General features: G+C 41.7%; 1 protein-coding gene across 5 annotated transcripts in view; it reads left to right on the forward strand.

Moving 5' to 3' along the window:
- CASK (peripheral plasma membrane protein CASK) overlaps positions 1-26589 on the forward strand; it is an 815631-nt gene that overhangs the window by 761918 nt on the left and 27124 nt on the right. For 3 of the 5 annotated variants that reach the window (XM_070532311.1, XM_070532312.1, XM_070532314.1), the window contains 2 exons: positions 3554-3622; positions 13094-13123. In XM_070532311.1, coding sequence (XP_070388412.1) covers positions 3554-3622; positions 13094-13123 — 99 coding nt within the window. The remainder of the gene's footprint in view (positions 1-3553; positions 3623-13093; positions 13124-26589) is intronic. The other 2 variants (XM_070532313.1, XM_070532315.1) reach the window with 1 other exon arrangement.

The raw sequence follows: 26589 nt of genomic DNA on the forward strand, positions 1-26589 counted from the left end.
CTTTTGTAGCATGTAGCGCTGAAAAGCTATCAGCTTTTCTTGGAAATCGTTTCGCAGCTTCTGGGTGATTGAAGTGCAACGTCTGAGGCTGAAGCCTAAGCACTTCATGAATTTCTGAAGCCAGCCCCGGCTGGCTTTGAAATCCTTTGGCGTTAGGCCTCGCTCCCTTGAAAGTTCCCTAGCTTTCGCTTGGAGCGCTTCTGTTATCACTGGAAGGGCAGCTGCTCTCTGCATCCAAACAAAGTTGGCCAAAACTGTCTCCACTTCGTGATGACTGCCTTTCTTTGGTCCACTACATACCATCCTCGTTGCAGCGCATGCAAAAAGCTGCTGTCGTTGTCCCCTCCAACGACGGACGTTTTTCTCGTCGACGCCGAAGTACCGCCCGGCTTGAAGGTTCGACGATGCCTCTGCGGCTATCACAACTTTTCGCTTGAAAGCGACACTGTAGTAGCATCTTCTGCTTGGTGCCATCGCGATAACACCACGCAGCACACCAATACGGCCGACACGACACACTATGCGACACAGGTCAAAATGGCAACCTCGCTTGTGTACGGTTGGCTACTGGCACGGCTAGTAGCGGCTGCGATACTGACTTTTCTATGTGGCTCTAGCTATGCACAATATTTAGCAGTTTCAATGAAAAACTGACGCATTCTTTAAAAATCCTTGAATCTAAGTCGACACTAGAGTTCGGAATATGATTACGTGAAAAAAAAAAAAATGTTGGCCTAGATTCGAATAAATATGGTATATTATGTAATATGTTACTCTAATTTAGCATGTTCTGAAACAAAGAAAATCCCACATTTGATCATGCCAGTTTTTGTGACATGTTTCTGTAATGATTAATCCTATTACGTTTAGGGCCACTGGAAGTCACGATGCAATCTTAAAAAAAAAAAAGGAATGTTTTATTGCTCTGACTTCATAGTCAAAGTAAAGGTAGATGGGAGAAAATGAAAGCTTGCATCTCCGTAAATTTGTTGGGAGCGCGATGCACTGCCAAAAAAGACAGCGAATTCATGGCTAGGCACGAGGTATGGCTGCCGCCATGTTGCCTAAGACATTCGTTTTGAGTACATCCATATTGAGTGTATTCTTTGTGTTCTGGGCAAGGACAAACATACACTAGCATGCAATTTTTACCTAAAAGCTAGTAATTATATTAACTTACATTGGTAGTTATCATTTTTAAGAGCAGCATTCGAACTCCATACTACAGTAGAACCTCGTTGATACGTTCCCGTTACATACGTTTTCCCAGTGCCAACGTTCGCAATCGAGAACACAAAAAATGACCCAATAGAGCTACGCTCATTTTTTACTGTTTCAAACGTTTCCGGAAAACAAGATTTTTCTACACCAACTTTCAGCACGTTGCCAAACTGCGATCATATGATTAGTTTTCCGGCCGCTAGATCCCATATAAACAAGAAAATGTGTGAGGCGCGTGCAATCACGAACAACATACAGCTGCCCGCCACGGCAGCTTCACAACAATAATCGCTTGCCCAACTCACATGAAAGCGCCAATGCGCACTCAGTTTCTCATTCCGACACCAGTGAATCTTCTCCGGGATCATCGCACACGTTATTTACAGCTGTCACTGCCAATCCTATTGCAATAAGCATCTTCTCCTATCTGTTTAGAAGCTTAGTGCACACTTTTAATAGGCGATAACCGAGATGCGCCGCCGTTCTCTGTTGCAGGCTGCGATCGTATGCATTTTCCGGCTCTAGATCCCATGTAAACAAGAAAAGGCGCGAGGCACGCGCATTCGAATATAGTATATAGCCGCCCGTCTCACGTGAAAAACGACAGCGCGCACAGTTTCTTATTCCAGTACAAGCAAATCTCTACCCGGGTCATCGCACGCTGCATTCACAACTATCACCGCCAAACCTATTGTGATAAGCGTCCACCTATCTGTTTTACAGCGTGGTGCATAGTGCCATTGGTAGTGTACTGCATGCTTCTAATAGACGATAATCCAAACACGCCGCCATTCCCTGCTGCAGGCAGTGTGATGTGGGCATTACATTTCGCTTCGGTGGCATCCAGCGTCGCCCACCAGCTCAGTTTCGTTTGTGTGCCATCGGCTTCTTAAAACACGACGCAAGAGAAAAACAACATAATGCTTCTCCGGCCACCGGCACACCACCAGCACGACGAGCCTCCTGCCGCAATGGTCCGCGTGACGCTTCGCATTACCCAGATGTCAACAATAGTTGAGTCTGCCAAATTTTTTAGGTTATTCGGATCGTATGTTTTCCTGGTCAGTACGTTTTTGTCGCGTTTTTTTTTTTCCGAAACGTATGATCAAGGTTCTACTGTATATTAAAGGGCCCCTCACCAGTCCCCATAGCAAATTTTGGTTATACGCTGGAAGTTGTTACATGTCCTCTAGGAGCGTTCTGCCACAAAAATTTTTTAAATCGGCTCATTAATAGCCTCCGCAAGGGAAATTCCTTCCCTGTGTTCACCCATACCAGACCTCGAGGATCTCATGATGCATATGTCATGACACATACGCCTTCATTATTTTTTTTCTCCTCATGGGGTTTTTTATTACATTTTTTTTTAAGGTGCTGTGCACTTCCTCTAATGGCGTTGCGTGCGAGCTGTTGTAATGTCTCGTTTCATGCAGCGCACGATTTTGCACGCTGTGCACAAGGATACATGACTAGCAGTATAATACAGTGCTACACGAATACTGAGGCAGAACGAGCGGATCTCAGAGCATGATCATGTGCTGGAACACGGTAGAAAATGGCATAGTTTCGGTACTTGTGCACGAGACTCCACTATCATGGGAACAAGCAGACGAAACGGAAGTAGTACATCTTTCTTGCTTTGGTGCGAAGTAAAACAACAAACACACAGACATTCTGCCTGTGTGTTTTATTATTTCTCTGAACTTCAATTCATCAATTCAAGCAACAGATCACACAAATAACAGATGTCGCCTTGAATAATTCTCAATGTCACCTGTCGCCATGAGCAGTGTCACACTGTGGACACAACTACATAGGTGCAGGGACACAACGTCACCGTCCAGCTTGGAGCGTGGTCGCCACGAGGGAAAGGAAAAATAGCATTCGGATTGAAATTTCAGACCTTTCTGCGGCGCGTAGCAATGTAATTCTTTGCAAACATGATTGTTAGCGCGCACTCTATGCTCTGCGCTTGTCAGCTTAAAATGGCCAGACCTGGTGAGGGGCCCTTAAGCAGAGGTCTCACGTATGCACTGTAGTTTTGTGGTTTTGCCTGCATAGCCAGAGAAAGCTGTCCATAAATGTGGGCATTATTATCTTTCTTTCTTTATGTACATTGTTGTTTTTTAAATCATACTCACTACGGATGTTCTTAGCATGCCTGTGAAGTTCAAATTAACAAGCATTTACTATATGCTTAGCTTAGCTTCTGATAAGTTCCAGTGGATGCCCTTGCTATCTTTGTGTTCACTTCTTGTGGAACGGAGCTTTCTGTAGCTCCTCCCAGTCCGATCTCCCAGCTGACAACTTTCTTGTTCTTGTCACCATGCAGAGGGATGCACGGGGTAGCGTCACCTTCAAGATTGTGCCCAGCTACCGCAGTGCCCCGCCACCGTGTGAGGTAATCTTTCAGTACGCCTCCGAGCTGGGCCACAGGCTCGACTTTTGTACCACCAACGGTGCCTCCATATGTCGCTTGTGACACGCGGCACACTTGTTGTGAATGAGAGGGCCCACCAGAAGGCGCTGTCGCCACTTTAGCCCTCAAGATCGCTTCTTTTATGCTTAGACAGTCTGCTGCCTCCCTGTTTCGTTCCTTTCTGAGAATAGCCCCTTACCTGTTATAAGTAATGTGAAGGGATTGCCACTTGAGAGCACGGATGCTAGACAAAGACGACAAGAAAGGCAAAGATGAGGACAGTGTTATCCTCATCTGTTTCATTGTGTTAGTCTAGTCGTCATAACGTTGGTTGAAATCGAGTCCAACCAACTTGTTCAAGCTTTATCGTGAGGCTGCTTCTTAATGTGCAATGTTCCAGTTTAATTACTTAACCCGTGGATACCAGTTGTTTTGGGACAGCAAAAACCAGGCGCAAAGCCTTGAAGCATTGGCTCTTCTTTGTCCTGTTGAGTGCATGCTTTGCTGGTATAGATTCCCGGCTCAGGAAGTTTGCCCATGCAGAAGCATGTGAGCCCTGTTAATGCTTTCTTAAATTATGACCAGGCTCGTGTTGCTCAATGACCAAAGCTATGAAGAGTGGCTGAGGGGTGTATCTTATCACGATGCCAGTACTTTCACACAAACCGATGTGAAGAGAGTGAGCAGAGTGATTTTTTAAGGAATCTGAAACTCCCTTAGCCCTTTGTCTGTTTAATTGAAATTAATAGATAACATTAACAACAATCTTTAAGTGGCAGAGCAAAATCATACAACTGCATATATCGTTTACTCATCAGTAGTAGCATGAGGCAAACCAGGCAAGCTCGAAACAGATTGTGTCTGCACTGGACGTGGAAGGAACTGTTTGATGCAGGAATTGGCTTCAGTATAGCTTTAGAAATAGGTGCCAGTATATTCAGCCTCAGGTGCATCTGTATCGCATGATTATGGAATTACGTGATATAGGATTTGGTTTCAGCATCAAGGTATATAGATCCATTCATTTCGCATCCGCTGAAGCATTGGTGTATAACATATGAGCTTAGTACAAATGTGTTGGACTTGCCATTGCAAATGGAATGAGCAATGCACATTGGAGCTGTGTTTTATGTTAAACCCTGCACTGTTGTGTTCTTTATTTATGTGCTTTATTGTTTTGTTATGCTACAGAACAAGGCACCTAGCACAGTTGTGCAGATCAAGGAACATTAGTATTTCACATTATGTGGCATAGTTGAAGGTAGTTTTTCTTTCTTTAGTTTTATAATTGGTTTGCGGCATCAAAGTAACTAAATGACGCACAATCATTAGGGGGGGAAGTGTCAGTAGCCTAGTTAGGTGCTTCCCTGTGCTTTCTTTTCTTGTTCTTGACCTCCTTTTCTACCAAACAGTTCCTGTTGGTATTTTAAATATGAAATTCAGTGAAGCACAATATGCACAATGCAATGCATATTGCAAAGAGCACTGCTAGTGACATCTTGGTGGTACTGCATTCAACATAAGTGTGCAAACTCTTGCAATCACCAACTGGGTTCTATGAAAATTGCTGGTGCAACAATGTCAGCAGTGGCATTCATTACTTTTCATCATCACTTTGAACTGTCGTCATTCTTGCATCTTTTATTTTTTGAAAGAAGAGTTGTGAAATGCAAGAACAATTCTAGCCTATTATAATTGATCACAGCATTTCATCACCAGTGCTGCTGTTGCTTGACTGGTCTTCTGGTATTTCGGAATTTGCCTGTGTTAGCACATCTCTGCTGTTGTAAGGTTCTTTGTTCAGTTCTGACGTTCTCTGTTTAGTTCATAAAGGTGAATTGCTTAGGTCCTCTTCACTTTCCCAGAGATCCATACTTTGCACATTCGTCAGCTCATAGCGAAATAATTTCACATGCATGAGCATTCTTGTATATAGTGGCACTTATTAACCACTCCTTGTTTCATTCGAGACATAAAAAAGCAAGTGAAGCAATACCATACTATGTGATACAAGGGATAAAGTGTCTTTGACTAGTATTATAACATCACCCTTATTCAATATAAACACACGCAAAAGTTGGCACATTGTATTGGTATATTGTATTGGTATTGGTATTGGTATACTGCTTGCGATACAATGCCTCTTTCACATCTTAGCTGAAGATATTCATTATGCATAAGTTTTCAGGCTTCTCATGCATTTTTATGAAACTGCCCAAGGGAGATTTGGTAAAAGTTTGAGAACAATGAAGGTATGGGTCAACTCCAATTTGAATCAAATAATGCTGCATATTATAGAAGAAGGAGTAAAACACCAAATCACATATTAGGTGCCTACAACAGCCTTCAATGGTATGCTTGAAGCCTTCATGTCACTGCAGTGCACCAATTATCAACAAACTTAGTTTTCTTTCAATGATCAACAGATCAGAAAATGCCAGTGATGTATCAGCCACACCTTGTAGAAGTCCCATGGCCAACAAGAGCTGCCATTTGTGGATCATATCTATGTGGCGGCAACCAGCAGCAGCACTGGTTAGGTCTCGCTGTTTTTGTTGCACAGGGCAAACAGCACCTCATGCCATTGTGTTGCATAAATACGCCTGTGAGCTTTGAATTAAGCGCCATTAATGATACACTGCATTTCTAGAAAGCCATCCTGGTGGTGGCCATCATTGTATATTGTTTGGAATTCGTACTACTGGAAACTCAAAGGAGAATGCTGTTCTTGTGTGAATTTCAACTTGGTTTCAAAACTTGAGTAGCCATACAAGAGCAAACGTTTTCTCGTGCTATATCGAGCACAACTGTTCTAGTTGCCTTGTTATTGTCATGTTGTTTTTTCTCTGGTTTGTCAGTTGCTCGTGTCTGACTTGTGGCCCCCTTTATTCTGCACCCATTGTTTTTTTGCTAATTCGTGTTGATTCCCAGCTTTTGTTGCACACATAAGCGCATTGTCCTTTGCTGCACCCATTAATTAAGTATAGCACATCCTGTTGTATAATGACTCAGCAACACATTGCATGCTTAGGTGCCTGGCTCACTGTCACACGTGTTACTTTTCAGATGTTATTTATGTCAGATGTTATTTATGTTATGTCAGTGCTTGAGCTAGGGGTGTTGGTATAACCCACCCTATAATTAGAATAATTAGACAGCTGGAGTAAAAAGAAGTCATGGGAACATGAACACTGCAGCTAGCCCAAACAAGGACATTGACTTTCCCCAGACATCTTTTTTCCTCGTCCTTATAAAAAGCATTCACAGATACAGATAATTTTAATTGCAGTTGAATGGTATTAATGGCCCCCATAAAGATGCTGGGAAGTTCATATGAGTACTGCTTTCTGGCTGCTGCATGAAATGGTGGTAAAGCTAACACTGTTATGGACTGTCAAACATCTGTGTGACTCTCTTGCTATTTGCCAAGTGGTCTTAGTGCAGTGCATGCAATGACACAGCTAGAGAGCCCCTGGTTCAAAAAATTTAGGCTCTCCTGAGCTCACACTTAACTAGATTCTATATTTGCATTGCTCGTTAGCTCAAGTATGAAAACTGCCCTGAAATATGGCACTTAAAAAGGCCCACAGGCTTAGCAAATGATGTGAAATAATATACTTTCTGATGATGATAGTGGTATCCCTCTAGCAAGTTAGACATTCGGTCTTCAACCTTATACTACGTTAGCGTCCTGAGTCAGCATGTATACTCAATGTGCCCACATTCCACATATTGAAACATCTGTTCGCAATGTAGCTTCATGATGAAGGCACGTGAGCTTTTGTTGTCTTTGTGGACCAGTGTTTCAAACCTGTAGACCTTGCAATAATACACTACATCACGCAGAGATGCATTATGCAGTAGTGTAGCCCAGTCTCTGTAATGTTGCAGTGTTCAGTTCCTGTTTCACAAGTCAAAAGCTCTGCTGGCTTGGGTGTTCATTTGTGTGGGAACAATAATTATAAAACATCTGAATGCTGCAGGCAACCTTCTTGCTTTTTACAAGGCAAGTTAGAGTAGCTTAGGCAGTGTGCGTTGGGAATGTTACGAATATGTGCAAGAATAATAACTGTTGTGTGCCTTGCTGGAGAGGCACGAGGCTACTCTTGCTTGAAATACAATTAGTCTGAAAAACACATTTAATTGATAATTTCATGATGGGAGGCTCTGCACCCCATGGGCTTCCATGAGTGCAATGTCCAGCACTCACAAAGGCTGTATCTCTTAGCTTCTAGCTTGATCTTTATCTTTTCATTCATAAAGGAAGTGCAATACACACCATGCAGCTCTGCGTTCAAAGCATTTTGCAAACTCATAGATATTCATCCATGACAGGCTTCAAGAGCCATTGGGATCTATAGATTATTGCTTTGTTTCCTTTGTGTGTCAGTTTTGTAGTTGTTATGCAAGCTTCTTTTGCTTTTTTTTAGTTTGTTACTCAGTTTTCGGCATTTATTTGTCTACAAATGAGCTGCTTACACTGTACCAGATTTTATTGTCCATGGTCTGTTTTCTTGTGTTGAATAGTGCAAGGCCAACTGAGTAGTTACTTGCTTTGATGAGATATAATAAATGTTTTTAATGCATCAACCCAGTGGATACTGGTGCTGTTGCTTCCTTTTTTCCATTATTGCTAACCAAGACAGTTGCAGCATCACATGTGGCATTCTATGTTCCTGTGACACTGCACGCCCTATTAGGCACTGCTGGCATTCTTATTCTTTTGTTCCTTCTTACTTTCTTTCTTTCTTTTTTTTTCTTTCTTGTAAAAGCAGCAACATGAAGCTGCTTGTGCTTGTGGGAAGCTGCTTTTAAAGCCGAGAACACACGTATGCTTGCGGACGCGCACAACCTTGCGTCAGCTCCTAGCGCCTGCTGCGCCTCACGAGGAATGGCGGTTTGCATCCACAAAGACGTGCGACAGCGCACGCTAACTGGGCTCACTCACTGGCGCCTTAGCAGACGTCGCTTTATACTTTGTTATTCAAGGTGTTTCAAAATGCTTCGATATCTATAAATGTAATTGGTATATTTTTATAGCTGTTACATCAGCACAAAAAGGAAAGAAGACGCGCTTTCTAGCATGATATAAATCTGCTTCACAGAGAGTTGAATGTTCCGCGCCGTAGCTGCGTACCCAGGTGCGCAGACGCGAGGCAGCCCAAGCGCGATAACAGAGAGGAGCTGTTCCCCAAGATCATGCCACGTTTCGACGCGTATGAGCCATGCCACACTGTCTGCACATGTGTGGGTGCGCATACGCGAGCTTGCGTGCATCTGCAAGCGTACGTGTGGTCTGGGCTTAACACATGCACAGCAGACCTTAGCTTGACTCCATTTTTGCTTAGGCTCATTCAAATGATTAGATGACATGTTATTTACAACTTGTCTGTTGGCTTATTGTTTTCCACTTGCTGACACCTACACTCCCCTGAGCCTAATCTTTTGTATATTTATATATTAACAGCCTATTGATAAACAAATAAGTTGGCCTTTTTTTTTATTTTCCTTACCAGGAACGTTGTTAATTTAGCCACTTCTATGCAGTGGTACTGCTATGAGGCACAGTCAACTTTTAGGAAGTAGGCAGGACTGGAATAATAGTAAACACAGAATGCTATTATCACACAGCAAAACTGAAATTGATCTTTAGTAAAACTGTTTTCATCATGTTGTTGCCTTGGAAATGCTTCCATTGGGTGGTGATGTTGCTGTGGCATATAAGGGGAAGGCTCTGTTCACAGTACAGGGACTCGTGGCTACAGAGCGGATGTAATGTCACACTTTTTCTTTCAACTGCAAGCTTACAAGTGCCATCCAGAAAGTGTAATTCTGAAAGAATGAAATTTGTGTAATATGGTCTTTAGTCTCTCTGAATCCACCAATTGAAAACAGTGATTCACTAGAAAGGTTATGTGGCAAGACAGCAGATACAAATCTCGTTTCTGCAGGCATATTGTATGCATAGCAATTTGCAAACATTGACCTAGATGAATATCTGTGCAGTGGATAATCTCACCAAGTGGTTTCTTATTCACTAAAAATGGTTCGAAGGGCATTAACCCTGTAAGAATGGTAGAAAATCCAAAAGAAACTTGCAACAAGCTTAGTATTTAATTTTTTTATTCATGTAAACTATCTAGGTATGTCTAAAAAACACATCCACACTTGTAATTTGCTCGAAACAAGCATAATTTATTACGGTGTAACTGAAAGTGGGCTTCACTGCACATAAGCATCTTTTGGATCACCGGGCTCATAGCGAAAGAATTGAAAGAAGTACTCCGTCATCAAATTAGAGGTTCACTTGAGGAGACACAGCGAAAGGAAGCCGGGTTATCCAGGAGAAACGTTGCTTTCTGTGGTGTTGGGTCTTGCCCACGCGCAGCTTATGACGTCCACACTGTCCCCTTCGCTGTCATCAAAGCTGATATAGAGAGCCCAGGACTCACCGGAGGCATTCAAAGCCATTTCGACATTGCTTCCGCTTGAAAGCGCACATTTCCTTTTTGTGTTAACACCACAGGCTGAATTAGTGGTGCTTCCCATGGGGGCTGCCATACTGAAGTTGAGCGTAGCCGGCGCAGCAACAAGCCTCCACTCAAAGAGCCTTAATATTATGATAATATTAACCCAGAGTACTTAATGTTATGATCCAAGGGTGTATTATGACACCAAGCATCTTTGGACGACCTTGGTTCATCCTCCATATATTCTGCAAGTAAAGTCTCGATGAACTGAGCTCATTTTTTGTACGGGAGGGGTTAGGAAGACGACCATCCGCTAAGTGTGCATTCTTGCTGCCAAGCGAACGGGAAACACGCTAGATTGAGCAAAAATGATAAAATGACAACGCTGCTTGTGATTAGCAGTAAGCAAATGCAGTCTGAGTGGCCATCTCAACGTCTTGTTTTAAACGAAAATTCTTAGTGTTGTAAGAGAGCTTTACCTCGTCCATATACATAATTATCATACACAGAATGCTAGGTTACCGGGGACATAAAAGTGTGCAGTCATATGTGGTGCCATATGTGGTGCATACCTCAACTGGAAAGAACATAGAACTAGTATTGCAGTAATCAACCATATTCTATATGTATCTGCTGCTGTAAAGCAATGGCAGTGATGAAAACAACAACATGCAGTCTGTTTTGTTTTCTCCTGTATCCCTTCGACGAGAACACTCGTGTATCACAAAACCGTTTCATGCATCTTTGGACAAAGCATCAAAAGATGTCGCCAGAAGCTTGGTTACTGCAGTTTGTGTTTACCGTAACCTGGCGTTTCCGTAAAGAGACATATACAGACAAGCTAAAACTCTCTATTTCCGTCTGTGTGCCAACTTTCACAATGAGTGCACATATTTCTTCATTCCTACCATTCGAAAGGCAAAGGGTGTGCGCAAGCGTAAGGAACTTCCACTTCTGTCTCATTTATCTCAAGCAGTAAAAAAAAGATTTTGCTATCTGCCTCAACTAGCTACCCTATCAAGTTTGCATCTGCTGTTACGCCTACTGCACATAGAAATTAGCAGGAATGCTCGATTACTGTTCGCAGCAAGTCCGTGTTGCTCCTGAGATGCAGCTGCATGTTCTAATCCGATAGTATGTGTTGATTTTGACTGGTGGTTGCACAATATCAGCCTTTAGCGAGTCTTTAGCATTGTGTGGTTGTGTGTTAGTCTACCTATCAGTGACACCTCCAATACACAGCAGCGAAGCAGGTTTATAGTGGAAACTAGAACGCCACATTGAGTATGACTTGGCAGCAGAAGTTCGCAGCAAGTCACTCTTGAGTTACCCTGGTCATATCGTGCACCGAAAGCTTGACTGTTGATTCTGCTATATAAAGCTGTTCGGCAGTGGCCATAGTTGGCACTTCAGGGTTCTCACTCATCGTGGCTTCCGCCTGCTGGAGAAACTCGACCGCCTGAATGGCATCTGACTGCTGGCTTTGATTGTTAGTTTGTCACAGACGATAATTGGCTATAAGACGGAGTCTTACTCTAAAAAGAAAGAATTTAGCGTCATCTAAAAATATGGTGATCTTCAAGTTGCCATAATTGCCGTGTATGACAACTAGGACAGTGAGTGGCTTCATCTCCTGCGTCAGACTAGAAGCTGATACCCTGGAATGAATGTGCTAGATAGCTGACAGGGAATGTTGAAGTCGGAGATAAGTACCTAGTCAGATAAAGTGAGAATGTTGATGTCTATGGCAAATTGAAAGCCATGTCCTCAAATGTCTTGTACACCTGGTATATCGAAAGCTTATATTATGTCTTATCAATGGCATTTGCCTGACAGTTTAGGAGTTCAGTACACTTTCTCTGGTTCTTAAAAAAACCAGTCGCAGAAATTGCCTGTCTGTACTATTTACAGTATATAACACCACAAATTCTAGACGACTTTAATACGCCATGGCCAACTGCCACCAAGGAGTGACCGAGCTTCAACATTTGTTTCAGTTTGAACCAACGTACTGCTGTGTGATGTTTGGCGCACTAGCAGCTTTCTGGTTGCACAGTGTGAACCCCCCTTTTTGTAATTCAAACAAACTTTCTTTATGTTGCATCATTTCTTCCAGCTTGGCAGAGAATTGCAATGCCTTTAGATGCAGATTAAGTGCAACACTGATGTTGTGTACAACATGGCACGTGTTGTTGCTTTCCAATGAGCACGCTGGCTTCTGAGGCTGCACTTGACCAGTGCTCCAAGGAGAGGCCTTGTCAAATATTATGAAAGGCTACAATGCAGAGAAGATGATTTTAGAGTTTTGAAAGAGGTCTAAACACTTTGCTTGTGTCTTAGAATGCTGTCAGTCCATTTGCTGCTCTGAGCATTACAAGTAGCTGAATGAAAGATTGAACACTCAGCTATAAATTGCAATTTAGTGACCAGCCTTAGCATATACCTTATGTAAGTTGGCCCATGTTGTATTCAAGAAACCTACATAATAATATACGTAGAGGTTACAAAATTGTTTTGCCTGTCCTCAACCAACAAGGATTAACTTGCTGCTTAATATAGGGGTTATGAATGCTGCAGTATGCAATGCCTTTATGAAAGATTATTTATCTTTTGTTTTGACTCTTTTTTTGGTCTAAGTAGTCCGGATGGCTTGCACCGATCCAACCTGTCTTGGAGTAGTACAGTCAGTAGTGCTTAGAGTAGCAAGCTCGCTTCCATGCTTGCAAGCGTGGATATATTGCAAGGTTTGTACTTGCCATACCTGTTGCATGGTCAGTCTGTTGCGCAATATACCAGTGTAGTGGTTACGTGGCATTTATGAAACATTACAATATTGGGCACGACAAAGCTTTGGCGGGTGTGGAGCCCCATCTTTCCTTTGTGTTTTTAATCAAAATGATTCAATCATTCTTGTTTTCTCTTGTTTTCTCCTTTCTTTGCCCTTCTTTCTTTGTCCTCCTTTCCCCTGCTCTGCCCTATATAGTATTTCAGGATTAACCCCCCGCCTGTTCTAGTAAGTAGGCCTTTGAAGGCCTTCTTTTAATTCTCTGCCTGCACATGTTCTATCTTTTGCCTCATTTTGCTTTTGCTTCTCTTTCGATTCCGATGGTGGCGTTCACTGTAGCGGGTTGGCTTGTGCTTGTGTGCTTCACGTTTCGTATGCTTTTGAATTTGTTTTGTCAGCATGCTGCCTGCAACTTTATTCAAGGCAAATATGAAGCATTGCTAGAGAATGCTGCTTTTTTAATTATGTTGTCATATTAATATGTCTTATATGTGCATGGATGGGCATTGTAAGCTGCAAAGCTTTCTTTGGTTTTTCGTTGATCTCGTGGGTAATGATTATCTGCACATTGAGAAACCTTGCTGCCAAATGGTCTAGGGCTCAGCAAACCCTGTAGGCACTGGTTCTCTTTCGTGCTAGCTCTTCTTCATTGTAGTAGCTTAATGTTATAGCTGTGCAAGCAGCTGAACGCATAGCACCATTCAGCTACTAATGTACAGTCATGACAACTCATGGTTCCCGTGGTTCTGCCTGTTTCTGGGAAAGATATTTTCATAACATTTTACATAAGCAGCTGTGCTACACAATCCAAAATACATAATTAGAAAACAGAAGTAACATCCAATAACTTTTTATAGGCTTAGTCATAATTCCTCATCAAATCTCCCCCACCAGTATGGACACCATGTAAACACTATGATGCATTCACATTTCTCATCAGTACGAGCATAGAAATGCAGCTTTTCTTTTTTCATATTGTGAGTATGTATATATAGGGTTTATTTATCTGAGAGACAGATGGCAGGTGCATAATATGTAAGTGCTTTGCCATATTTGAGATGCAATCTTCATCTTCGTGTTGAACCTTCAGTTGCCTTTCTAATCTTTGGATACATCTGTTTTTTGTAAGAAGGAATTATTTTATATTTTGGGATATAAGATTACTGTGCAGGTGTTACTGTAGTACAGTAACAACAACAAAAAAAGAGTGTGTTTTATTTTTATAAGTGGTGTACAGTGCCCACATTTTGAATATTTGAAACACTCAAGAAAGACCATTGCATTGCTTGTTTTCTCAATATTCACTCTCTCACATGAGTGCAAAGGTGGCCTTTGGCAGACTGGCTATTGTCTAAGGCTTTTTCAAAAGCTTTATGGTTTGCATATATTTAATACAGACTTAAAGCTTACACCACTTTCACGTGACTAGATAACTAAATTAGGAATGCTTTACTGTCAGCCATGCTATTTTCTTCTCAATAAAACATTAAGTCGTGACTTAAGGAGCCTTCAGTAAGAAGCTGTAAGCAGTCAGGACAGACAGATTGAAAAGATCATAAGCAAGAAAATATTGGTAAAGTGGAAAGGACAAGGACCACAGAAGCGTGACCATTGCACAAGTGTCGATGTGTTGATTGTGGAAGGCCCGGGTGATCTCCATTGCCCCCTGGATGTGATTATGCCAGAATGCTTTCATCCAGGGTGCAAACACTTTGCCACAACGCAAGGTAGAATTACAGCCAGTCAATGATTTTAAGCTGTTGCTGTGCTCATGCAACCTAGTGTTGAGGCATAGACCAGTTCGGCCATTAGAGGGTGAAGGCATGTGTAGGGCAGAGACAAGGGTGCTTAGATGTGTTGCCACTGTGATACAATGCTTACAGCTGTAGGTGCTCTCATCTGGTAGTCGCATTGGCCACCGCATAAGTGTGATCTGTATGAATATAATTTGACAAGGTACTGTTGCTGCATTCTATTCGTGGAAGAATGATGCTTTAGTTCTTTCCCCAACCTTTTTCTCGTACAGTGTCACGAAGTTGAACAACAACTTTACAATCATTGTCGAAATAATTAAAAAAGAATGGGGGGGGGGGGGAAGCTTTAGAGAACTTGTCTTGCGTACTGTGAATGGCACACATGGAACATTACTTGCTGATTTTGTTGATACTTATTTTACATCTGGTTGTTCACTGTTCTGAGGAACAAACCAGCCACTATTAGTTTATACTGCAAGCAAAAGGGAATAATTGTTCATGTTTTGTTAACATACAAGTTCAGTTGCATCTTAGTAAAATATGCATGGTCCAGTGTGGGCTTCAATGTTTCTTTGTTTTTGTTTTTTGATGTGAATGTGAGTTGCTGTAAGAGCAAAGTGTGGTGTCAAAGAAAAAGTGTGCACCTGAAAGTGAGCTGACTGGCGCGTGCTCTGTGTGCTTCTGTCTTGAATACTATGCTTTTAATTTCAATGCCTGTCTCATCATAACTGCAAGTGTTCTTGGGTGCTGTCTTGTATACCCGTGTTACACAAACTGGTTATTGCTGTTTAAGTCCTCTTTGTTTGGACTTGCCATTTTTGTCTTCGTGATACATACAGCCTTGAGAAATCCTGTGGAAAGGTCATAATGTTGTCTCTGACAACTTGAAGTCAACAGGATTATTCTTTTCTCATATTGAACCCAGGAGCTCAGTTTGTGAACTATTGCACAAGGTTCGAGCACACCCCTATATTTTGTATATATGATAGCTGGTGCAGCTTCAACATCACTCCTTTCACAGAAACATTTCAGCAATTGTAATGTTTCCCTGATAAAACAAACAAACAAACAAACAGTTGAAGCAGACTTGTCATTGTTGTGTTGTTTAAACAGTATTTGGGAGGCCATGATGTTTTTTCAATTCTTTTCTTTATTCCACTGTGGCTTTCTATTTCATCATTCTGGCTATTTGTTAGTTTTTTCTGTTATAGTTTTCACAGCTAAGAAACAGTCACAAAAGATTAAGCTGAGTTCTTCACGTGATATCTCGTTATACTGTCTATATTGCCGAGCAAGGCAACTCATCAATGATTGCTAGAAAAAAAAAGAAAAGGTATGTAACTCAATCAGATTCTGTTTGCAATTAGGTGGTTGACAGTTTTGCAAGAGTTACATGTTCACTTCTGTTGCCTTTTATTGTTTCACAGAAAGGGTTACCCACTACTATCTTTAGTGCCTGTTTGATAGCTCTGGCAATTTCTTGCATACTAAGAGTCACAATGTTGAGTAGCTACGAAATACACAACAAACTGCACAGGATATTTAGGTGACTCTTACCACAACACCAAGAAAATGTATTATGTAATGGATTTAATACTACAATATAAACGTAATCGAAGTAATGTTTTGTGCCATCAGATATAAAGTAAATGTACCTTTCGGGTACAATGAAGTTTTGTTTAAATGTTACCCATGGGAGGCAGACAGCATTGAACGTTAACTTATTAAAGAGCTTACCTGCCAGAAAATAAGCCTATCTGTGTTGTGATACAGAGGTTCTTAGTCAGCAAATCGTCTATCCTTCACTCGCTTTGTACGCTTAATTTTTGCATGCTACATAAAACTTTCGTTTGGCGATTCTGCATTATCTTTTGTTACAGTTGAGCTTTTTCTTTCTGCATTAACTTGGTTGAAAGTATGATTATGTATGGCTTAAGGTGTGTGCAGACCTTGTGCGCTTTTATTTTATAGAGCAGTTGTGTTTTATAAGTCATTAAATATTTTATTCTCACACTTTTACTTTAAATCACATTAACAGTACAGTCAAACCTCGATGTATGAAACAGCGCGGTGATCGTGAAATAGTCCGATATCGCCATATATGAAATCACGTAAAAAGACAGGTCAGAAATTTCTGCAAATCAATCAATGAACCAAGGGCGCGATCGGGGATCGTTGTTCAGAGTGCGCGCCACAGCTGAACATGCGCTCCGAACTAGCTGCTAACTGAACTAAATGCTAACTTGAAGCTTCACTCAAAGTATTTATTTATTTGGCTGAAAGTACTGCAGCAGTGTAGCCTGCTTCTTATTGGCAGCCGCATGCTTAAACACGGGAGTCCTCAACAGAGTCTAAACGATCCACAAGCGATAGGCCGGTGCCCTCTATTACACCGCAGTAACGGCGTAGAAGGGCCAAAGCAGCTACAGCCTTAGGTAAAGTTGGGAGTGGGGCAACATCAGTGCTTGCGGGAGGATTAACCTTGGCAGCGTCTTAATTTGGCCGCTACTTCCACTGCAATCTCCACATCACTCAGTCAAAGCATTTTGAAACACTGTCAATAACAAAGTATTAAGTGGTGTCTGCCAAGGCATCTGTGAGTGAGCTCAGTGAGCGCACGCTGTTGCACGTCTTTGTGGATGCAAACCGCCCGTTCTTGCAAGGTGCGGCAGGCGCAGAGCACGGCTACGAGGAGGAGTCAGTGCGGGAAATGCAATGTGCCATTGACGTTGTCGAACTAGCCAAGTCGCCACGTGTGTACGTCGCTACATTCAAATGGCCCCCTCGGCGCAATCGATCTTTGCAGCTATAGTGCGCAGCAGTCAGGAACGCCCGTCGCGCCACTGCTATCTTTGAGGGTGTTGCGGGAACGCTCACTGCCTGTCAACAGAGCGCACGTGGTCTGCAATGACGGAGTTCTTTGTATCTATTTTACGTCCAACTCCGTTCAAAATAAAAAAATTAATATGCATGCGATATTCCAGGTGATATACAGGGTGTCTACCAACCGGGAAAACCGGGAAAACCGGGAATTCTCAGGGATTTTGAGTAGTCTGGAAAAACTCAGGGAAAACTCAGGGAATTTGGGCTTCTATCAGGGAAAATTAGCTGTAATTTTTTTAGAGGGTCAAAAGTCGCGGCAATGCTGGCTCTAGAAGCAGACAGGACTCGTAACGAATCGTCGTCGGCTGGAGGAGTTGCCAGTGTACAGTCAACGACCGACTTTCCGGATTCCCGATAACTCGAACGGCTTCGCGGCACCACCACGTACCTCTAAGAGTCAATGTATCATAACGACTGAAATTTCAGCCGCAAGAACGCTTCGCTGTCCGATTTTCTAAACGTTTTGCGTGATCGCAGGTCCGAGACGGCATTAATGAAAACCACCACCGCTGCTATTTTGATTACCGCCGCCTTGAACCGGTGCTCTCGCACGCAGATCCGTTGGCAGCCGTAGCCGCCACTGCGGCAACGCTAGGCCTAGCTGCTTCGACGTTCGCTGTTAAGCTTCTTGTCGTTCGGTGCCGTGTTTCTTCATTTCTCCGCTGACAGCAATAATTTTGTCTTCGAAGCTCGGAAAGCACGGCGCATTGCATAATGCTCTTTCCCGAAAGTCTGCTTCGCCTCATTACAGTTCTGTTACGCGGTGACGCGTAACAAGCGTAGGAAGGGGCAATTGTCGCGGGACACTGTATGCATTAATTTTACACGTGTGCACCCGCCCTCACCTGTCACAGTAGGAGCACCGATATGCCTCATAAGTGCACTGACAGGCATTCAGAGCTTTTTCAGACGTACGTGTGTCGATTTTAGCCCTTAAGGGCAGTAAAAGACATGAATTTATTTTTTCGGACTGTGATTTGTCGGAAGTTTTCGCGGCCCCTAGGGGGTCCGAAAAATTGGACGTTGACTGTAAATTGACCAAGAGTATTCATCAAATTGTCCGTGGGGCGAACGCGCGGCGAAAGGAGGACGAGAACAGAAAGGATCGATGCACTGAGGAATGAACGGGGAATTAAGTATGCGACCGCTTCTTTGAAGGAGCCTGCGCTCAAAAAAGAAATTGTTGGCTGATGCTGAGATGCAGGTGTCCCTCATCCAAACCAAAATAAACTCTTTAAAGCAGTGAAACACAACACTGAGGCGTCTTGCGCGAGCAGATAGTATGTCAGGACAGTTGCATGACACTGAGCATGCTATCAGTTGATAGAAATAGCTCATATTCGAAAATATTTGCTTCTGTATGCATCTCCTTTTTATTTGTACAAGAGAATGTCCAACTCGATTTGAAAATTTTTTCGAAGACATTGTATTTGCTGTGCATTTTAGTAACCCCTCCCTTATATTCTTTTTTTTAATAACATAAACACTACTGCTTAGTATTCAAATTGGATTAAGTCGGTTTTCTTTAACATTTCTTTCATACGCTTACTAGAGAGTTACAGCATAGGGCGATATGGTTTCAGCGCGACTTGACATAAAACATAGTTCTGCATCACTCAGGGAATTTTGCAAAAGCACTCAGGGAAAACCTGGAACTCTCAGGGAATTCGGAAATGTCAACTTGGTAGACACCCTGGATATAGGAAGTGTTAGGTATATGCAATAATTTGATATATCCGTGTTCAATATATTGAGGTTTGACTGTATTTCACAGTACTTTGCAATATTTCGTGGCTGCTGTACGACAGGATGTTATCGTTGTAATGCTGCACTAGTTAGGCACTTCTGGCAGCTTGACCAGTTTGTTCCATCGTAAGCTGCAAATTTGCTGCTACTTAGTATGTTATTGACTAATGACTGTTCCTGATTAACCTGATACTTGAAAACACTTGTGCATATGATGCCTGGCTGCTTGTATTTCTTGTATACATTCTGTTGTGGCTTTTTTTTATGTGATACTTGCATTTGTTTGCATCGGTTTGCATTTTATTTTGTACCTGTATGGTTCTGTGTGGTTGTTTTAGCTCCCTGCAAAGTCTTTTTCGATCTTTTTTGAGGATTGCAAGCATAAATGATAATATTTTTTGAAGTTTACTGTTTACCGTTATATTAACCTGCTGTAATATACACACTCGAGGCTAAGCAGTAATTACCCGTCTTTGGCACATCTTTCTTTTTTTTTTTTCACCAAGTTGTAATGCAATTTCTGCAATGGGATCTTGGTCAATGTCCAGTTTGACCCTCGTACAAAAACATCAACTTAGATCTGCAAGATACTAATGGTGCCTTGCTATCTTAGACTAAAAATATTTTGTTGTTTGCTTGACATGCAAATATTTAATTTATTTCCATAACTTGCAAAGACATAGCTGCTCTACTTTAAACCGCATCTGCCTTGACACACATGTTGCAGAAGTCACATCATGTAATATGCCGACATTTCATAGTCAGTTTTGTCTTATATTCTGTAATTGGGGATTATCCAAACCCTTATCCAAGTCCCTAGGCATTTAGTTCAGGCTTCTCAGCATTGAATCAAGCTCAATTTGCATTGAAGGCTGGAGAAAGTTAGTAAAATTGCATGCTGAACATAAATAGTACAAGAAAAGACTTGGATGTAAGAGAGTGCGCATACATGCACTGCCCAACATCTGGGACTTACTGACATGGAGTTGCAGACAGCCTACCAGTGCTGAAAGCTGAGCATGTTGGTAGCTTTGCGCTCCGTTTCGCATGTTCATGTTGGTATATAATTATACCACTTCGTCAGTGAGCTTTAGCTGGTAGTCAGAACTTAGGTTGTGTACATCCTATCCTCATATTCACCACTTGCTCAGCTATTTTCAGCAATGAACAATATGTTAATTATTAAGTTTAAGCACCCCTTTAGTGAAAACACTAATGCTGCTAAAGCTGTACATTTGCAGCACTGACAAAAAGGTGTCAGTCGATGTTCTGCAGGGAAGCTTTTTTCAGCTTCTCGAAGCATTCATTAGCTGAAGTAATTTTAGCATCCATTATGACTAAATTAGCTGCACTCATGCGTACATAATGTGCTATTTCTTACTATTTTCTTTAAAATGACACTGTTATGATCATAATATAATTTTGAAGAATTAGTTGGAGGACGTCAGTTTTGTTTAAGCTTAACATGGAAATCAATTTTTATATATTTTTAAATATCTTGTGGCTCATAAGAGGAATGACAGAGAGTAATGCACTTAATTAAGCATGTAATGTAATGTACGTGAAACATGTAATGAACACACAACCATCAGATTCCATCACATTGTGCCATATGGCTGCCATATGGTTGTCTTCTCTAGACAAACGCACATAGAGCTTTCTCTTTCTTCAGATACAGCACACACACCTGCATTCAATAACATATTTTAAAAATTCATGTTCGCAGATTTGGGAGTAATAGTTTGAAGAGATGAGTGTGTGATAAAAGCAGGTAGTTGACATTTTCATAGAGTAGCCATGCAATGCACCGGTGACCTTAAGTGTGCTAAGATTGAAAGGGCGTGAGGTAGGCAGTCATGTCTTTCCTGGTCTCGTTTCTCTTAAGAGTTGTGGAATGGTACATAAGGTGGCATCATACTGAATTGCATACAGTAGGCCCTAGCACATTTATTGACATCCATGCAAAAGTAAAGCGCTCTGGACGCTGTACCTGCTTTGCGCATTTGAATGTATCGACAAGTAATATGAATGTGTTCCTCATATTCAAAAATATAGGGAGGCAGCCATAACAACCATATATCATAGGGCCGTACTGTTGTGGCGAAAAGCATACAACTGCTTGTGGCCTGATCTAGTTATTGGCTTGCCGGTTATGGCCTACAGATATTTCTGACAGTTGCACAATTTTGGCAGATTTACGTGGTAATGAGGCTGCACTAATGTGATGACAACAGCTATACTTAGAAGCAAGTCTGCTGTTATTTCATTTAGAATTTCATTGAGAGACATTTTACCAATGACACCCTTTTGATGCAATGTAGAGAGTGTGTGTAGAACAGACTACTGTTGCGTTTAGCACCAGTGGACCCCAGTTTTATTTAATGCGGTGTTAGACCTGCAGATTTACCTTCTCTGGGATCTACAAAATCACTGTTGCTCAAATTGTATGAGACATTTAAGATCACTGACTAGTCGATACATTAACCCTTTCAGTGTCACTCACATCTCAGTACACTGTTGCATTGATGTCCCGCCATGTCACTGAGATCAGATAGGAATGTGAAGACCATACCAGGAAAGCATTTGCCATTATCCGTCATTTTTTCCCTTCACATAACCAAAAGTAAATTGTTATGTTCGTTTATAATAACAGGGAGAATAAAACCTGATGCTGGAGATGCGTCACCTCCTAAATAAGCTGGCACTTAAAGGGTTAATAGAATCGTAAGTTGTATAAAAGATAAATGTTAAGAACACTTGGGTGACTTTAGATAAGAGAGTTGACGGGATTTATTTTTGTATATTCATTTACTGAACACCAAGGCCTGTTATTGGTAACAGAAGAACGTGCCTTGAGATCCACGCTATTTGTTTAATTAGTAGTTTTCATTACAATCTGTCTTTGTGTAGCTGCTTTATTACTGTTATCCTGCCAGATTGCAATTTTCCATGCATAGTAGAGGAGCATCTGTGAAAGAAGTAAAATTTTAGCATTTCAAAGCATTCTGCTCACAAATTCTTTGCATACCAGCATTGCTGCCATCAGAGGTTATGTAAAAATTACTACCTAATACCAATGTTATCATTACCTGTGGGTCTCACAAGAGATGATGCCATTCCTCCTGTAGCATTAAGACAGGTGGGGGGTACATTTACCATTGAAGGAATATTGTTGTGTCGGCAGCGGCAGGCAAGTGGGGGGCCGCGCCCAGCGAACGCGCGGCGAGCGCCGACGCAGTGAAGGAGACACGGCGCTAACTGCTCCTGATGAAAACCGGGACGAAGACTGAGCCGGCTTGCGGCCGTTTATTACTAAAAAGGACTTCACATGCCAGATGACACCTCCTGATTGGTCCCAGCTCATCACATGACAGAAGGGGGGTGCGCCATCTAGCTAAACTACTACGAAACATAAATGTATGATGACACAGAGATCTGGCAGGGGGCGACACTATACTACAGATATTAGAAAATATTTTCATAATTTTGCCATAAGGGCGAAGCAATGAATGCGATAGCCAACATGTTAGAATATTACACAAAGTGCAAGACTCATAGCTGTACTGGCAGTATGAATTGAAGTAAACGTAAGCAGACTAAGTAAAGACAAGCTGTTGTGCTTAGGGGTTGTCTGTTTGGATGCTGGCATTGGACAGTTTAATTTATGTTCAACAATTAAAGCCAACGTCTTTCGTAGTGACTTTATCACCACTTTTCCATATCGGGTATGTTTCAAACGTCTTTTCTGGGCCGATCCCAGAGGCAGCACACAGCTACGCCAATATATCATTTTGATATTTGAGATCTGTTATTGCTTCGCACTTTTGATATTTAAGTCTGAGAAGATTTAAGATAAAGGGCATGCGCTGTCGGTGTTTTGTTTCATGATATTTGTTTGTGGGCTGCCATTCTCAAAATTTGTAGGAATAATTTTGTCAATAATGTAAGACCTGGTATGAGCAACTTTAGGGCTAGAATGGTGTAGCAATATAACCCACATAGACTGCATATTATATAGCATACATATACACAGATAAATGCAGTACCTCACGGTGATGGCTACGACAGTGCAAATTCGCTTGGCGTGTCCATATAATTGCTATCACAATAAAAAGTTATGAGCTCGGGATGACTAAATTTCACTTCTGGAACTGCAAGTAGGTTACTTTTACAGGAAGCAAAGCCTCGGAGGACTGTAATTCAGGAAACACTGTAAAAGTGACACATTGGTTACAACAGTTTTTTGAAATTCCCACACTGCATTATCAACTTTGGCAACTTCTTGCATAGCTAGTTGGTTGGCTGCGAGCAGAAAAGAAAAGGAGAGCTGAAAAAATAAGTGAGAACTTAACTGGAAAGTTTTGCAGGCCTTTCTTGCATGAAAAGTACCTAAAAGGTGAAACTATTGAGCAACACATGACTTCGTTAAGATGTCATTTGATTCATGGTACAAGCATAAAATGCAAAAGCCTGGTGTTTTATTTTCCTCAGTAATAATTCACATATTCTTCACTGAACAAGTGTGAAGTCTACAGAGAGCAATTTACCACTATAGTTTAATTTATTGTTTCCTTTCAGTGCTTGTTTCATATCTGTTCGATTTTGAAATTTGTATGTGTAAGCAGTTATTGTTCTGTCATGTAGGGTGGGGGTAGGCATGTCTGCTTGGACACATTGTCCCATGTCTCTTTCAGGAGAGGTTAGTGTAGAAACTAAACTCTTCAAGGAGAACAGCACAAAGTGATGAGCTTCCATGCTTTGCCATTGGCTCGGACCACAAGCCCACCTGAAGCAGGAAACACCATTGGACCAAGGCTGCTGGAGACTGTGCCAGAACTGTGCATTCTCACTCTGGCGAGCTTCAGTCTGTCTGCACTCACTGGAAGCAACTTCTGTGTGCTTGGCAGAATTTGTCTTCCAAATAAAAGCCCGAGGCTGGTCGACAATTCGCTAGAGCAGCAAGGGAGAACAGGGTTGCTTCTGTTTGAGAGGAGTAGTGTGCCTTGATTTCTTACTTGTCATTTTGCTCTGGTAAAGCATTTGCAACTACTGCCCAGTTGCATTTTTTTACTTTTGTTTTGCTTTGGATAGGCTTTGCATGGTTATGAAGAAAAAGTGCGCAAATTCAGTCGCAAGTTATGATTGTTCAGTTTTCTATGCTTGAGATATAGTGCTGAGCCATGAGGATAAAGGCAAAGAAAAACATGGGAATGGGGTCAATGCTTTCAAAGTGATGCTTTCACTTTTGAGCAACAAAGGTCCAGTTTTATGCATCACTGTAGTGAGAGTCACTCATTGGTGCAACAGTTCTGTTGCCCATCCTATCACTGCACTCAGCAATGGCACAAGATGAAATTAATGCTGACAAGAATTGTGCCCACTTGCAATAGCTTAATTGTATCCATAGTTGTCTGTTTAGCATGCTTAAGGGTCACATTTTTTAAGAGGGTGAATTATGTTTTTATAACTGGACAGTCTTTTGCTTCAAGAGATTGTAGCAAATGTTTCATAGTTAAGCAAGCCAGGTGTAAAAATCACTGACCCGTTTGTGCAATACCATGATTGGTTTTTGTGTTTGGCATGTCATTATGTTTGTAGTAATACATGCAGTAATACCACATTCTGACACAGTAGGGAGTTCTAGGAATAGGGGATTCTCAAAGTTAGCGGACGCTATCAACCAGGAACCAGGCATACAAAAGAACGTAAAAGGCATATGAAGGAGTTTGGGTCTTTTGACTATGCTATGCTACTTGGAGATGCTAGTTCCTAAGCTCACTACTGATAGATGGCACTACCATTTCTTCACTAAAAAACTCACACTTTTCGTTCACTATCACCACAAATGATGCATATATATATATATATATCATACCACCTTTGTTGTCTTATCAATCGGCGCTATTCCATCCTCGTCATGTCTTCATGGCCATGGCCGACGTTGGTGAGTGAGTGTCATAGCAAAGTGGGCCGATGCCGGAGACAGTGTATGTCACACGTAGCTGAAGCAATAGAAATGTCGGAATGACAGCTACAGATTTTACACAAGGTTTCTTCAACAACACGGTGTGTTGTTACATTGCTTGAATGCAAATTGCATTAACATCGGCAGTCATCATGAGATGGGTTATGTTGGAATATATTGTGCTAAATCTTAGCAGAGAGGTGAAATTTCATGCTGCATTTTGTTTAATATCACAATTTGATGCAGTACATGCCTGTTTTGTTCAAAATTTAAAACACACACACACGTGTGTGTGTGTGTGTGTGTGTGTGTTTGTGTGAGCATGTGTGTTTTAATTTTGAACAAAACAGGCAAGTACTGCATCAAATTGTGGTATTAAACAAAATGCAGCATGAAATTTCACCTCTCCTAACATTTAGCACAAAATATTCCAACATAACCCATCTCGTGACGACTGTCGATGTTAATGTGATTTGCGTTCAAGCAATGTAACAATGCACAGTGTTGCTAAAGAAATCTTGTGTAAAATCTGTAGCTGTCATTGCGAGATTTCTATTGTTTCAGATACGTGTGACATGCACTGTCTCCGACATCGGCCCACTTTGCTATGACACTCGCTCACCAACATCGGCCATGGCCATGACGACATGACGAGGATGGAATAGCACCGATAAGACAACAAAGGTGGTATGATGACATTGGCATGATGACAAGAGGATGATTGTGAAATGATGGCGATGGTATAACCACAAAAATGTGACGATGACTGCATGAGGACAATGAAATGAAGACGATAGTGTAACAGTGACTGTATGACAACAACATTATGATGGGAATCGGATGATGAAGCTGGACAGGTGACAATGTCAGGACCACAACAGCATTATGATGACAGTATCACACTGACTGAATAACGACAGCATGAATGCGCTAGAATGCTAAAGAAGGAATAATGTCACTGGAACAACAAAGACGGTATGACAATGACAGCGTGACATCAATTGGATGATGTTTCTGAAATGAAGATGATGGTATGACGACAGTGTGACTTCAGCGGTATGACGCTGATGGCATGACTACTACAATGTGATGAGAATCAGATGACAAAGGTAGAGTGATAACGATGGACCAACCAACATGGCATCACAACAATGGTATGACAACGGTATGACGACACAATGACGACAATGGCACAACAGCAGTGGCATAATCATGATTCAATGATGACAGCTAGGGGGCCACAGAATGACGAAAAAGGAATGACATCAGTGGAACGGTGGAGGCAATATCACAATGACTATGTGACAACGACTGCGGAACCGCAATGGTATGTATAACAAGAATCA

The sequence above is a fragment of the Dermacentor albipictus genome, chromosome 1 (genome assembly GCF_038994185.2).
Source record: "Dermacentor albipictus isolate Rhodes 1998 colony chromosome 1, USDA_Dalb.pri_finalv2, whole genome shotgun sequence".
Lineage (NCBI taxonomy): Eukaryota > Metazoa > Arthropoda > Arachnida > Ixodida > Ixodidae > Dermacentor > Dermacentor albipictus.